The 16,362-nt window shown below is 38.7% G+C and overlaps 1 protein-coding gene across 4 annotated transcripts; it reads left to right on the top strand.

Annotated features, from left to right (window-relative positions):
- Positions 1-4,367: 4,367 nt before the first annotated feature.
- dcun1d5 (DCN1, defective in cullin neddylation 1, domain containing 5 (S. cerevisiae)) lies at positions 4,368-15,868 on the top strand. 4 transcript variants are annotated; one of them, XM_044202794.1, is made up of 10 exons: positions 4,419-4,521; positions 6,835-6,892; positions 7,085-7,127; positions 7,261-7,360; positions 10,042-10,204; positions 13,549-13,640; positions 13,820-13,928; positions 14,236-14,340; positions 14,573-14,675; positions 15,768-15,868. In XM_044202794.1, exons 4-10 carry the CDS (start codon positions 7,293-7,295, stop codon positions 15,821-15,823), a joined length of 696 nt encoding a protein of 231 aa, XP_044058729.1. In that variant the 5' UTR covers positions 4,419-4,521; positions 6,835-6,892; positions 7,085-7,127; positions 7,261-7,292; the 3' UTR covers positions 15,824-15,868. The 4 variants fall into 4 exon arrangements, with proteins under 4 accessions (XP_044058728.1, XP_044058729.1, XP_044058731.1 ...); XM_044202796.1 differs by lacking the exon at positions 10,042-10,204; XM_044202795.1 differs by lacking the exon at positions 7,085-7,127 and having other exon boundaries at positions 4,444-4,521.
- The last annotated feature ends 494 nt before the right edge of the window (positions 15,869-16,362 follow it).

Raw genomic sequence — 16,362 nt, 5'->3', positions numbered from 1 at the left:
GAGAAATAGCCAGTAGCAAATGAAAGGGCCGCTTTCTTTTACTTATTGTGTTTCTCACAGCTTTTATTCTTGAGAGCCTCACACATTTTTATCTGCTGAGACTCTCCAGTGTTAAAATGTGTTGATTTGTTTTTTTCAGAGGCAGTTATAGGGAGTTGAAGTGGTGTTTGTGTGTCCTCCACGGGCTGAATGGCTATTAAAAAAATTCTTGAAAGTGCTAAAGCAGCTGAAATACTGTAGTCACATCAACATTTACATAGTGTTGATTTTCACACTTGCTGAGTTATGACTACATTCTTGCTGCTGCTTAGACATTTTAAATATTTTAGGTTTTAAAGCAACACTGTCAGTGAAAACAGGGTCTGCTGCTGAAACTCTAGTAAAGTGAATTAGAAAGGAAAAAAGCTGCTGAGTCAAAACAATCAGTTGCACCGAGATCAGAAGAGCGCTTTACTCCACAGGCACTCTTTAAGAGCGTGTGTCAAAAACACTGCATTTAAAAATAAGGATACATCCCTTTAAAATAATTTGTCACCCTCAGTCCTAAAAGTATCGCTACGATTTAACTTGGTGACGTTATTTTATGAGAGTATGTTCTGCTCTTATGTTGGATGTCCTGTTGACCTGAGCATGAAATCTTGTGAGCCGTGAGGAAGATGAAAGACAACAGTGAATGTGTGGGATTGAATGTTTTATATTTATTCTATATTTATGAAGAATGTTGAAATGTTTTTGTTTCCTTTTCATGATTTGTTTTTGGAAAGATGTTTTCGTAGTGAACATTCATAGAGCTGACACAGTATTTATTTACTGCAACTCTCCTCTGTTTCAACTTCACTTTTAAGAACACAAAAGAACTTTTAGCCTAATTTAATTCACTTTCACTTTAATGATTCAATTCATACCTGCAGTTTGTCAAAATGCTGAAACAGCTTTTCACTTTCTGTGACTAGAAGCCCAGGATGTTGGTAATAATCAGATTTACATTTTACACACTTCCTTGCAGAAAAAAAGCCAAAAGAGTTGTCTTGTTATTATCAACTCTTTCCTGAATGCGGTGAAGCTTTTTTTAGAAATGTCTGCCTGGTTGAGATGAAACAAACTCATGTCAATCACATTATGCAGTTTTATCCTCTATGCACAGACCTGGCTCAGTTAGTATTTCACAGATGATCACCTTCACAAAAGCACTTCTTTTGCCTCAGAGTTTTTGTGTAACCTCAACGTTGATATAATTTGTGCACACATTTATTCTCTTCAACATCGCAAAAAAACAAAAATTGTAATGGCAGAACATTTTTGATCTATCGGTCTGTTGGTCCACCACTAGATTGAAAAATCTCAACAAATGTACTTATATAGCGCCTTTCTGACTACTACTCAAAGCGCTTCAACTACATATCACATTCACCCCATTCACACAAGTGCCAACTGCTCATCAGTTGAAAGAAACTAATCATTAACACACCGAAGGCACAGCCCTCGGGAGCAATTTGGGGTTCAGTGTCTTGCCCAAGGACACTTCGACATGTGGGCTGGGGGAAGCCGGGATCAAACCGCCGACCTTCCGATTGGTGGACGACCCGCTCTACCACTAAGCCCCACCAGCAACTATTGCCATGAGATTTGGTTCAGACATTCATGGCCCCCAGAGGATGTATTATAATAACTTTGATCCCCTGACCTTTCCATCTAGCGCCATTACCAGGTTATTGTTTGAATTTGTCCAATAGTTTATAACTAATGGTTTATAACTAAATATCTGCAAAACCAATTCCCATCAGCCTCATCTGTACGTTGTTTAGTGCTAATTAGCGTGCTAACACACTAAACTATGATGGCGAACATGGTAAACATACCTGCTAAACATTAGCATGATCGCATTTAACTCAAAGCACCACCTCACTGAGCTGTTAGCATGGCTGTAGACTTGATTTAACTTTAATTTCTCTTGCAGAGGTTTTTCACAGGTTGATAGACAATGACTAGCTTTGAATTTATTTCTGAACATCATTTCACAAGCGCTGAATCTTATTCAACCTTACCTGAGCCCATAATTGTCCAGCTTCCTGAGCTAATTTATGACAGTAAAGATCTGGATAAAAATGTAATTTGCCCCTGAGCACCTTTTAACTTCTGCGTTCAACAACTTCAAGAAATCTGTGAATCTGTATATCTGACCACATATACAGAGACTTACACTCAGCGGCCACTTAATTAGGTACACCTGTACAATATAATGCAATCCAATACAACATCTCGGCCATTACCTCTGTCTTTACAAAACTCATGATGTTCAGTTTTTGTTGACATTGTCAGAAATGTGTAAATTCAATGATATGTTTATTACTGAGGTCAGAGTTAAAGGTGGTGTTGACATTGTTATATTGAGATGTAATTTTTTTGTCCTCCCTATTTACATACATGATGGGGGCAGAATATTAGAAACACCTCTGAATATAATGCAGTCCAGTACAACACCATCACTAACTATGACCTCAGTGCTTATACGTGCCAATACGTGACTTTATGGCAGAACAGTTGTATTGGATTGCACTACACTGTACAGGTGTACCTAATAAAGTGGATACTGAGTGTATGGGACTAATCTAATACATGGTATCGAATGATGCCATTATTCACAGCTTTATAGTTTTGTGCAACAACACAACAAGCTTCAATGTTGTCTTCAGCAAAACAAATCAACCAGTAAGAAATACAGTATGTGTGAGTCTGAGCTTTCAGACCAGTGAGCTTTAAACAAACTGAACAGAAAATATATTTTAACTTTTTCTAATTAAGTATTAACAGCATTCGAAGGTGTCACTTCCCTCCATGGTAATCTTTTTTGAAATACAGGTACTGGTCTTATATTACTGTCCTTTTTATTGGACATTCTGTATTTTAAACCATCTTAAACAATAGTTGAATGTGTTATATTTTGTCCAATCAATAATCAGTATTAGCTGGCAAAACCGAAACCTTCACGTAGCTTTTTTTTTCAGTCATTTGATCCTGTTTGGAGACATCTGGGTTAACTTTAGTTGAGGTTAAAGGAGCTAAAAGTGGGGTTTAGCCTGTGGAGCGGGCTGTGGTTGCTGTGTTTTTCTCATTTGAAACCGTGTACCTGCCCATCAGCCCGGCCTGCACAGGGGGGCAGACTTACCTGTAGCCTTGCATAAAACTTGAACTAAACACAATCAATCGCAGCCTAAACCAGCTGAATGTTTGCCACTTATACATCAAGTAAAGAGACATTAAACTTTGTTGCTGGAGTGGGAGGAGAGTGGTTCAACTACTTTCATGGGCCGCGTTGTTTTGCTTGTTTCAAATATTTTTTTAAATTGAATGATTTATTTCCTGGCAAAATAAAGACAACTGTAAAGACAGAGATTTCTGTTTTCTTTCTTTCCAGTGTGTAGGTTTTAGTGGCATCTAGCGGGGAAATTGCAGTTTGCACAACCATTTGAATACCGCTCGCATCACCCTCCCCTTCCAAGGGTGTAGGAGACTACGGTGGCTGCGAAACAGAAAGTTAGTTTATAATGTTAAAGTGCACAAGAATAAGTCTTAAGGTGATAATCAAATCCAAGTATGATTCCTGTGTTCTTCCCAAGTCCTCTTGTTGATCCTTTCTGAACCAGGTCTGTAATGTAGACTGTTGTGCAGCGTTGGGATGTAATGAATTTGTTCTTGCAGAAGTTTTACATTAGCAGTTAAAGATCCAGTGTGTAGGATTTAGTGGCGTCTAGCACTGAAATTGCAGTTTGCAACCATTTGAATACCGCTCGCATCACCCTCCCCTTCCAAGCGTGTAGGAGAAACTACAGTGGCCGCGAAAAACGCGAACGGCGCCATCTAGAGCCAGTGTTTGGTTTGTCCGTTCTGGGCTACTGTAGAAACATGGCGGCCTCCATAGAAGGGGACCCGCTCCCTCTGTAGATGGAAAAAAATCTTATTTTCAGGTGATTATTATACACTAAAGATTATATTCCATTTCTTAACAAAGACACATCTGGCCGCATTTTTCCCAATAAGGTCCCTGAAAGAGACTTAAGAATAAATATAGATATGTGACACTGATAAGAGTTTACAGCCCGTTGTAAAAAGTTGTTTCACGTCCATGGGATTTCATGGGTCAAAGAGTGCACTGAAGAACGTGAGAGAGCTGCATGTGAGAGCCGAAAATAAAGGATTGTTCCTTTAAAAAGATGCACGTTTCACCTTTTTACGGTCCTGCAGGGTGGACGTTATATTTAGCCGTTTTCCTCCCGTGGTTCACTGTTGGCTAAAATGTTATATATATTATTTGAATAATATTATAAATGTTGTTTTTAAATCTCTATATTTAAAAACGCGTGTATGCAAACATTTCCCTCGTAATGGGAACGTTTATTTCGCTCTACACCCCCATAAAGCGGTGGTATCGTCCACTCCCCCGGAAACGTCGGCGACAGCTAAAACCCCAGCAAAGCCGAGAAGAGTGGAACAGATTTGTTAACCAACTACCAACTGTTAAAAGTAAGTGTTTTGAAGTATTTAAAGGACTTAATCTAGTGTTGATTATTAAAACAAACAACCCTCTTATACCTCGTTTTAATTTGGTTCCGGTGGATTTGATGAGCCTTTGACGCGTGTGTTGACAAATTAGCTAACGTTAGCAGTGTAGTTAGCTAACGTTAGCTCTGACAACCGCGGTGCCCCGCTAGCTAGCAAACAAAAGAAGTCTCCTAGCAGCGAAGGTTGAGCCCTAGAAGAATGTAAAACTAATAAATATGTTTTATGTTGTAATTTAAAGTTTCTAGGACGTTTAATCGACAACCGGATGCGAGATCCCGTCACGATTTATAATATTATGTCATCCTAACCTCGTTAGCAGCGTTAAGCTAGCATCAACGGAAGAGCCTAAAACCGTTTTATTTAACGACAACTTACGTTAAAACCGTCGTCAGACCCTCAGAGTGTTAAATTGAGCACTTAACTGTGACGATTTCTTGAGTGGTAAAAGAATGTCCGAAAGAAACCCAACCTCTTAATTTTACTGATTTTCACTGAAAATAGGTATCGCAACAGTGGGTTTATTTCATATTTCAGACATTTAACGTTACAGACATATACATAAGCCATATCCTCTGCTACAGCCTGTAGTCTTGCATTTAATTTCACAAACATAGCAGACACCCAGTAGTCCTGCGTAGTCATTCTCGTTAAAAACCTCGCCTTAATTAACGTCACAAATAGTATTAGCTTTTGTATTATAAACCCTGTTCTCTTGTAATGTTAACGGTTAGTGTCCTCCGTTATGTCAGACTCGGCCTGTCAGTTGCTTTGTGAAGCGTTTATATGAGCCAACTTGAAGTCTGGTCACAGCACAGGAGAAAAATAAATCTGGTGACGCAGCCCTCGGTTTTACTCGGTACGTCTATGTGACAGATAAGAGCAGAGTACAAGTTGAACCGACCCGAGCAGTTTTTTCTTATTCAACATATTTTTTTCAACAGCACTTAGAATATGAAAACGCTGACATTTGGGGAATTATGAGTCATGCTCATGACAGCTGGCATGTTGTCCCTTTTTAAAAGGACAGCACACTAAACTCAATCACATCTGTAATTGAAAGTGGCCTCTATGTCTTGTAAACATGCCTTATACAGGCATTATATTCTACATACTAATCTCCAAGATTCACTTTTAATGTGATATTGACATAAAATCTTAGCCCAGCATGTTTTGGCCATTTTATTAAAACTTTTTACACATGTTATGCCAAATGTTTTAGGACACCGGTACACACACTTTCTATTTAATTTCAGGCAATGTTGTGGTCACATTTGGCAACAGTTTGGGAAAGGCCCTTTCCTGTTTATGACTATGCCCCTGTGCACAAAGCCACATCCATAAAGAAATTGTTCTCCTAGTTTACTCTCGACAGTACATGCACCTCCGCTTTTACTATTATTTATTACATAATTAGTGACATTGTATTTATACTGTACTTCACCATCTACCAGTAAACCACTTGGTACTCGACACTTAGTTTATCTTATACTTATACCAACATGTTACTTAATTTATTTCTGACCTGTTTATAGTGTATAATATCGTTTTCTCCTGTGTGCACTGACGTAAAGAAGAGCTACTGGAACAAAGAGTTTCCCTACGGGGATCAATAAAGTATTTCTGATTCTGATTCTGATTCTGATTCTGGTTTTGGTGTGGAAGATCTTGACTGATCTGCACAGAGCCCTGATCTCAACCCCATCCACTCACTAATGTCATTTTCAGACAGACAACAGTGCTGCGTAAACAAACTCAGCCCCCTTCCTCATTTCAATGAGGCCACTGCTTTCCAGAGAGTGGAGGCCGTTGTAGCTGGAATGAGATGTTCAACAATTGTATGGCTGTAAAGTATGCGTCTGCATACTTTTGGCCACATAGTGTAGTGAGTGGTACAGGACAAAACATTAATTTTCCATGTAATGGCAGCAGACATGCATTTCACTCATATTTTTTAAAGTTTCGGTCCATGATTAATTCATATTGAAGCACTAGAAAATGTTTAGACAAGATTTTTTTAGATTTACTTTTATGTCAGTGCTGAACTGTTTTCCTAAACACTGTAAGGTTTGCAAATTCAGGATCTTGGCCTATTTTATGCTGACCTTCTTTTTCCACTAAAATAACAATTTACTGCAGTTGTTGACATTTCAGCCAATTTGCAATGTTTAGACTGTGCTTAATGAGATGCTGTTAGGTCAATCAAAATGTTCCTCTAGGTTTTAATAATAATGAAAAGCTGAAAAGTAAGTAATGTTTGACATTCTCTACTCGTAGGAACAATCCGGGCCGTTTGGCAGACAGCGTTACAATATCAGAAACACTGGACAAGCTTGTAAGTAGTTTAATTTTAAAATGTAGCGGACTAAGCTAATGCAGTCCAACATTTACACAGTGATAGTACTGTTAAACTTTGCAGTACAGTATCTCAGTCTTAATCTCTCGCCTCTGACTGGATTAAGACTTATCAAAGTGTTGTGCAGGGACCTTTTTTTTTTACCTGAGGTTTGGATTTCTTTTATTCTAGAATCTCTTAGATTTGAATGGACAAGGCAGCCAGAAGTACACAGGTATGACCTGCAACCTGCACCTTTTTTATCCTGAAATTGATTATTGGCTTGTATTGTCATCTAGAGGTGTGTATGTAGGTGGATGTTATCTCACCACCCCCTGCTAACGTGATTTCTTCCCCCCCCCGTCTAGCCCAGCTAGTGAAGCCCATTAAAGGTTCAGTGATGCCTGTGAAGAAGAAGAGGAAGCTCCCTGATGCGGATGATAATGAGCGCAGGTGTAAAATAACAAGGTAAACAGACACACGTATTCACTCACACACTAACTTTGTACAGTATGTCTGTCCTCTCTGGTCATCTATCTGCAGTGCATGAAATCTCCCCCACTTTTTGTATCTTGCATCTCCATCATATTTGTTTGCTGTGCATCATTCAGTTTGGGTCTTGGGTGTGTTTTGTAGCATGTTGGTCCAACCTCTAATAAGCAGCTAGTGAGTTAGAGGCTCTTAGCTGGAGAGGACAGCCACTGGCTGAACCCTGCAGTAGCCTGAAAAAGGACTGGCAGGGTTGTCTTTCTCCTGGCAGTAGGCATACTGAACCCCTCACCTTCTCATTTTCATCTACACTGTGTGTGTGTGTGTGTGTGTGTGTTGAGGGAATGTGAGTACATAAGCGTGGGTGTTAATGTTGCATTCAGATAGCAAGGAAGAAATCCAAGCAAATAAATCTTTGTGCATGTTTATTCAGAGTAAGGAAAGAGGTGTCTAAGTTGCCAATTTTATTAGGTACACCTAGTCTATCCTCATGGATATAAATGAGGTGCACAAAATATTAAAAACACCTCCTTAGTATAATGCAGTACAATTCAACAACACTGCACACTAAATCCTAAAAAAATGGCCATAAAGTTAATCAACACCTCCCAACAGTTTTAACTAAACTTGAACATTATAACCTTCATGAAGGTAAGATTTATTGCAGGGCTCTTGTATTAGACATACAGTTTGTTACATCAGTGTGATGGCAATTTATGTCAGTCTCATGTCTGAATACTATGTAAAGGTCACGATGGCATTGCTGGGTCTGATCAAGTAGCATTTCCTTAACACTTCCAGCACAGCACTAGTTTGAGGTTAATGTGGTCACAATCATTTACAGTCTGCAGCAGCATAAAGTTAAATACACAGAGATTAAATTAACATCTTATTTGCCTTATTGAGAGCACTGTATAAATGTATCACTTGAAGTGAGACTATAACTAATGAAAGAAGAAATCCTCTAACACATAAAACGTTTCATAAGAAATAAATTGCACCTTTTGCTCAATTCAATACACTCAGGTTTTGGCAATATCGTTCTACTCAAAGTCAAACAATACTATTGAGGTATCGCCCAGCCCGAATACTACTATGTTTTGTGAAGCTTACTCAGATGTTTGATTTGTCCCCCTACTCTGCTTTATTGTAAACACATGCACTGATTTATCCGTAACCAGCTATGTAGAAGGAAAGTCAGTATGTCCAAACTTGTATTTCACAAATTGATAAGTGTAATTGTAAAGCATATATTGAAATATTTTTGTGAACTGAAATTTATGAAAGCCAGAGTAGATTATGGACCAAAACGATCACTTTGAAGCAGCTTCTGCTCTATAATTGGATTTCTTCAATGCAATGTGGCCATAAATTCTTTCAGTTTGGTCTTTGCTGTCTTCATACATGTCATAACCTCTCAACTGTATCGGTCGTCATTACATATAGAAATAGTTGGAGGCTTTCTGAGATGATTAAAGCTTAGTTTATACTTCTGCCTTAAGGGGTTACGTTGTACCTACAGCGGCTACGTCTGCAGGCTTTGTAGTTGTGCTGTAGCTGAGGTGCGCCTCCTCAAAAATGTAACTTCACGTTATGGCTACAGAGGTGAGACGTTTTGACTACAAGGACCGTGATTGGTCAGCTTGGACTGCTTGTGTTTTCTCCTGAAGTTTCTGATGCCAGTTGAGAGTGAAGACAACATGAAGCGAGTTGGAAAAAAAGGCTCCGGTATTTTCTCCTTTTCAGTAATGTACATCTAGCGAAGCCATTTTCACTACAAACCTTCTCTATCATAGTGAATGAAACAACAAAGTCCCATATTCTGTAATGAAACGAGGCAACCCTTCCCACTGTATCACAAAGTGAAAGGAAGAATATAAGCGCAGTTACTGTGAGGAATATAATTTAAGCATAATACATCCTAACCACGTATGATACATCCGTCTAGTGCTGTGATGACGATGTTAACTGTAGAAATCCAGCGCTGAACTATAAATCAAAACCTATTCCCGTTAACCCCTTGTGTCAACCATAAATCCTTAAAGACTTTCATTCACAAAGTCGACAAAACAGGAAAAACCTCACGTTATTCTGACTTGGGAGCGTTCCTGCATTATTCCAAAAGATGGTTACCTCCACAGCTAGCCTTGTAGTCACATCAGTTACGTAGCCTAAATGTTCTGCTTTTGGTGTGTTACGTATTTGTAGTGGTTCGTTATCAAGTGAAACCACATACAGGTTGGTTTGTATTGTAGTGTTAATATTGGAATTTATTCGGATGTAACTCCCACTTCTGTGACTCTTTTCAACAGGTGGGAGATACGTGTACTGTTTTTCCCACTTGGCTGCTAGTAATTACGATATGAACAATATGACTTTAATGCAGCGATACATGTTTGGGTTTCATATTGCATTGATAATGAGATGGTGACTAGTGAAGCTATTATACAAAATATACACAAAATCGTGTGTGTGTGTCCTAACTCATCAGTGACTATAGTTCCATGTGAGAAATAATAAAAAGTTAAGATATTTACATTGTCCCTAATGTGTTAAACCCTAAGTCAGTGACAGCATTTTTCTTACCAATATGAGATGAGTTTATTTATTTTAAAACTGTTATGTAATTTTGAACCTAAACCTTTTGGTCTGTGTCATAGTTTTACGCGACCTCAGATCCGTGGCGCCAGGCCGATCGCTGAGAAGCTGTTCTCCAATAAGAAGTGCCTGGCCTGGTTCCACGAGTACGCCGGCCCCGACAAGGTGGTCGGTCCGGAGGCCATGGAGAAGTTCTGTGAAGACATTGGTGTGGAACCAGAGAATGTGAGTTCTCCCGGCTCTTAGATTCACCCTGCCTATCCCTGACCTGGCTCGTATTTATCGGGGCTGAGAGTTGACTTGGAACTAAAATCACTCCTACCTCAGAGTAGGACTTGAGAGTTTCTGACTTTCATCAAGGAGAAGCACGACTCCTTGGAGAGAGTGAGACAATGCTGTTTTACGACACTCGGAGCCTCAGAGTAGAAAATATACGTGTTGTAGTCTTTCTGAAAGTTGAGGTTTGGAGTTATTTGATTATGGTGGTTTTTGTAGGTTGTACATGTATAGCCAAATAACAGATAAATGCAAAATTATGATGCCAAAATTAATAAATAGCTTAATTTCATAATGAGTAAAGACTATTTACCAATAGGCTACTTACATACTAGATTTTAAGTAAATGCTTGCAAGCATATATTCTGTATTGACACCCAATATGAACACGTCTCTCTATAATAGCTTTACTATAATAAAAATAAAAATAAGACCCTATATTAGATTCTACCTGTTGTGATTAAGTTGAGATAACTCTTATAGCAGATGGCATCCAGCCAGGGGTACATGACAGTGTTCAAATCAGTTTTAGTCCGCTCTCACTGAGGAACCTCGTTGTGCACTTTTATCTTTGCGTGGCGCATGAACGAGATCGAAGTTTGATTAATGACTGATTTTAAGTTGTTGGTTCTGACAGCCTCATTGCTGTTGCACAGCTGATTTTCCCCGTTCCAAAAATGTTTGCGGTTTTGAGGACATCGGTTTTCCGTAGGAACAGTGTGCGTTCTTCACTGCACCTGCACAAAGTCAGTGACACAAAATACTGTTCAAAATAGTATCTCTTTATAATGTTATTGTAATGTATATGTATGTAAATATAGTGTTCCCAAAACATGTCTCTGTTCTCTGAACGTCATCTCCTCTAGAGCTCTCCTAAATATCAGCAGTCATTAAGTTGATGAAATGCTTTTACTCCTTGTCCTAAAAGTAGGACCAAAAATACATCACACTGAGAGTTTCTGGCTGATTTCCTGCTCTGAGACACTTGAAAAATACGGGCCATGTTCAGTTTTACAACTCCCTGCTTTGTGGTTATTAGAGGGAAGTTTTAGAGTGTGTTTTTGTCCTTCATATGTTGTATGTAATTTATCTGAGGAAAGCAGGTTTAACAAACTCTGAAGTTAACCCTGAACTCTGAGTTGACTAACCCTGAGGTGGAAAACTCATCTGTTCTGGAACAAAGAACTCAGAGTGCGTATGTTTACTCTGAGTTAGGCACATGCGTGGTGGTGGTGGTGGGTGGGGATACTACAATTCACCATGGCAATGGGTCAATAAAGAGTAGAGCCTCCATTTTTATCCCAGTGGAGCTAGAAATGTTAATGCGTGTGAATGCTTAAAATCTTTAAAAAACACAGCAGCAGTGGAGAAAAAGAGTCAATAAGTAAACACTATTCAGTTTAATTCAGCATAGTCCCCTCAGTCATCATTTACCAGACTCGAATTTCCTAAATGGATGATAAAGTGGTCGAATCTGACTGTATATAATACATTACATTTTTATGTATATTTATTCATCTGTAACCTGACGGGGGACAAAATGCTGGTGTCAGCAACTGAAGGTGAAATCCAAAATCAAACTGATAAGACATATTTTACTTGCAGTTTGTAACCTCAAAGTCAAATCCTGTATTAATGATTTTGGTGATTTGCAGTTGAAAAGGCAGTTTAGGTTAAAACTGGGTGTTAGTTTGTCTATTTTACATATAAATCTTAGCTCAACAGCATTCAATGACTTTATTTTAACATGTAGTAAATTTAAAAATGGTCACTGAAATGCTGCTGAGACTAAATGCAGTCTATTTAAAAAAAAAAACAACTCACCTTAAACTACATTTAGTCCAGTTTGTTTCAGATGCACCACAATCATGCTCACTCAGAAATATTCACATATAATCTCCAATATGACATGATGATAGCAATGCTCCATCAGTGTGACCAATCACATCATGAAACATATGAGATGATTGATTGATCAATGTCTTAATGTATCCAAAGCTTCATACAGATTTTTGTTTATTTAAAGAGATTACCACAGTAATGTGCAGTAAACATTTCAATACAGGAGAACTGCTCTGACAACCTGTGTTGCTTTATCAGTGTGCACACAGTCACGTTGTTGTATAGCAAACTTTCACTGGCAAAAAAGAGGGACAATGCACGGATGTTATTCTGAGCTGAGGGTCAGGACAGACATCGCTGTTCAAAGAAATGGTGACTGATCATAAGGGTGGAAATATTAGTAAAGACGTTTTTTTGGGTAACAAACTAACACACAACTGGGATTTTGATCTTCTCCCAACATAAACCTCTGCAGGTTATTGATCTGTGTTTCTGATATTGATCTGATTCTGTGTTTTCCTGTGCAATATTTAGTTTTTCCTATTTTAGATTTTCCTATTTATTGATATTATTCATACCTCATTATTGCTGTGCAATATCTTAATAATCTCAATAAGCTACACTTAACTCGACAGTACATGCACCACTACTTATTACTTATATTATTAAATTGTATTATTTTACCGTATTATCATCATCAACCGGTAAACCCACTTGGTACTTCACACTTATTTTATTTTATTTTATACTTGTACCCACCTGGTACTTAATTTATTTTCTGTCTTTATAGTGTATTGTATTATATTTTTGCTAGTACTTTCTCCTGTGTGCACTGACGTAAAGGCGAGCTGCTGTAACAAAGAGTTTCCCTTCGGGGATCAATAAAGTATTTCTGATTCTGATCTCCCAAAAGCACTTTGACACATGTTTCATTTCCTCATTAGAACAGTTGATATCAGACAGCTGCTTCAGACTTGACAGGAGGGGAGGAGACGGAGAGAAAATCAGTTACCACAGTAACTGAGAGTTAAAGAGATCTCGGTTTCTTGAACTGAAAACTCAGCTCAGGGTTAACAAACTCAGTTTTTACTAAACCCGCTTTCTGGAACCAGACCCCTGAAGTGCTGATGCTGCATCATGTTTGCTGGTGGAGAAAAATTAGATGAATTACACTGGTAACTTAAACAGCTGTTTGTTTTCTTGAGCTGCACCGCAGGTTTTTCCATGAGACTTTTATTCAGACAACTTCTAATATTAAATTTTTTTTTCCTTTTCTTTGGAAAATAGAAATCTATATGTGAAAGATTGTGTCCTTTTTTACAGTCTAAGGAAACTATCGTCAAACTGTGTTCTCTCCCTACAGATAGGGAATGAAGACCCTGTGCACATGCTCCAATGTTGATTTTAAACGTTCACAAGGATCAAACTTATTGCTTCTCTCTTTCTTGCAGATTATCATGTTAGTTTTAGCCTGGCATCTAGAAGCAGCAAGTATGGGGTTCTTCACAAAAGACGAGTGGCTCAGGGGAATGACATTATTACAGTAAGAAATCATTTAATTTTAACCTTTTTAATTTTCTGTTTCTTAAAATGGAAGTTACAAATCACCCACATTTAGCCCATGAATATAAGAACCACAGTTTGGTAACCATTTTACCAAGCCTTATCAATGTGTGTGCGCGCGTTTGTTTGTTTTACATGTGGTCTTTCACTTACTTGCAGGTGTGACTGCACAGAGAGGCTACAGAGCAAACTGGATTACCTGCGTGGTGAGCTCAACGACTCTGTAGTCTTCAAAAACATCTACAGATACGCCTTTGACTTCGCCAGAGTGAGTTTCCTGTGTTTTGTTTGTATTTTGTTTAGAGAGTAACTTAACTGAAAATCTCGTTTTTGCTGACCTCCAGTGGTTTAACTTGCTGCATTGACGTACAGGTGTACTCCAGGTTGAGAATGAGTTGAGATTTTAATACAGTGAATGTGCAGCCTTGTTTTCCAACAGTCCGATTCAATATTACACTCCTGTGGAAAAGCGACCATCAGCAGGAGTCACAGGATCAATATGTAGACCGAAATGGTCACAAAAGTTACGTCACCTCCGGCTCACTGTTGTCTTTGTGCCGTCGTCTTGCCATCAGGATAAGGACCAGAGGAGTTTGGACATGGACACGGCTAAATCCATGCTGGCCTTGCTGCTGGGGAGAACATGGCCTCTCTTCCCAGTCTTCCACCAGTTCCTGGAGGTAAATCTGTTTGCTCTCACTTGTTAGTTTGGATAGGCCAGAGAAATGTGCATTGCAATAATTAATTTTGGATGTAACGAGAGCAGCTACAAGGACTGTAGGTGGTTGTAACACCAGTAGTTTATTTTAGAGGAGAAATGTTCTCTAACAGCAAAACAAGTGTTTAATTGCTTGTCAATCTTTTTCTCCTCACCCCCCTCTCTCTCTGTGTGTTCTTTTGTCTCTCCCGCAGCAGTCCAAGTACAAGGGGATGAATAAGGACCAGTGGTATAATGTTCTGGAGTTCAGCAGGACCATCAACACAGACCTCAGTAACTACGATGAAGACGGAGCTTGTGAGTATATAAGCAACTCACTAACAACTTAGATTTTACGGCAGCCCCACACCAGAAAATGGCACAGCGAAATTAATTCACACCTCCTGGCAAAATAGGTAGTACTAGAAGCTTGGTGACTTAAGCTGGATTTATTCTTCTGCATTAAGGGGTTACATCGTACCTGCGGTGGCTACGTGCGTAGGAACCGTGATTGGTCAGCATGGGTTGCTTATGTTTTCTTCAAGTTTCTGATGCCGGCATGATTGTACTCACCACAGTCACGTCTCTCTATTACTGAATCAAACAATGTTAATGACTAATCCCATATTCAGTAATAAAACAAGGCAGACCTTCCCACCATCGCTCTGCATCTCAAAGGGGATGATAGCTTAAGCACAGTATGGCTCGATCACGTATGATACACCCATCTAGTGTTGCGATTGTGCTATCAACTGATGAAATCTGACACAAATATAAATCAAAACCTTCTCCTGTTAACCCTTTGCATAAAGTATAAATCCAGCTTTAGTGATTCCTTGTGGGTTGTTGTGTTGCTAGCGTTTGTTGTGGATACAGAGAGGAAATCTCTTGGTGTTGCCTCTCATTCAGCAGAGCAAGGGTTATATGACACTGGATGATGCAAAGCAGCTAACATGATAGCTTCCTCCATTTAGACTCTAGGTTCTCTCATTCCCTCAAAGGTCAGCACTGCCACTACGCTCTACAGACCTTAGTGAGAAATTAACTGCAAGACAGACTTAAGTGCTGAAATAACTAGTTATCAGAATTGTTGTTGATTCATTTATTAGTCATTTATCAGCATTTGCTGGTATCATTTTCCCAAATGTAAGTAAATCCTTTTTATATATGGAAACACTGATTCACATTCATATTTTGAGACTAGTTTATGTTGCGTTCAAGTGCTGTCAGAATAAATGAGTTTAGTAATTGTGAATTAATTGACAAAGTGTTACATACAAATGGAAAAAAGTATTTTATAGTACAGATATATGACAATCAGGGACAAAGTGTCCCTATTTATGGCAAAAGTGATTGTATTTTGAAGTTTTGCTTTCTAAATGAGAGCAACTGTTTATGTTTTGTCTGCAGGGCCAGTGCTGCTAGACGAGTTTGTGGAATGGCAGAAAGCTTGGTCAGCATCGTAGCAGACAACGTCACAGCACCAAACAGGAAAAAAAAGGGAGAGAAAACAAAAACCACAAACACAGGAGGAATCTCTTTATCGTTTCAGAAAAAGGAAAAACTGCGGTTTCAGATATAACCAACACTTTGATAGACTCCAACAATTCTCTCTCTCGCACACTGACACTCACACACACAAATATGGACAACTGAATCATCCCTACGGACTCTGGGTATACTCACATCCCATCAGAGATTGTCTCTGTGCATCGTCAGCCAACTGTGGTCAAGAGGCGTTTCTCCCACTGAGTAGACTTTTTTATAGTGTTAATTTGAAGAAAAGAAAATGTGGGGGAAAGTTCTTTAAAATAAGAATACAAAAAATAAGAACTGAGAGAAGAGCTGTGGAATTTATGTTTTCTTGATAATTATTTTTTCCCATTTTGTGTCTTGTTTGTAGATGTTTTCACAGTAATAAAAAGGAAATGGAAGTATGACAGGCTGCTTCTTAATAATTGGTACAACCTAAAGGTTTCATGTACCAAACACTTTGTACACATAT

Source organism: Siniperca chuatsi, linkage group LG7, assembly GCF_020085105.1.
Source record: "Siniperca chuatsi isolate FFG_IHB_CAS linkage group LG7, ASM2008510v1, whole genome shotgun sequence".
NCBI lineage: Eukaryota > Metazoa > Chordata > Actinopteri > Centrarchiformes > Sinipercidae > Siniperca > Siniperca chuatsi.
The sequence above is the reverse complement of the archived record's forward strand: the minus strand, read 5'-3'. Positions and strand labels throughout refer to the sequence as shown.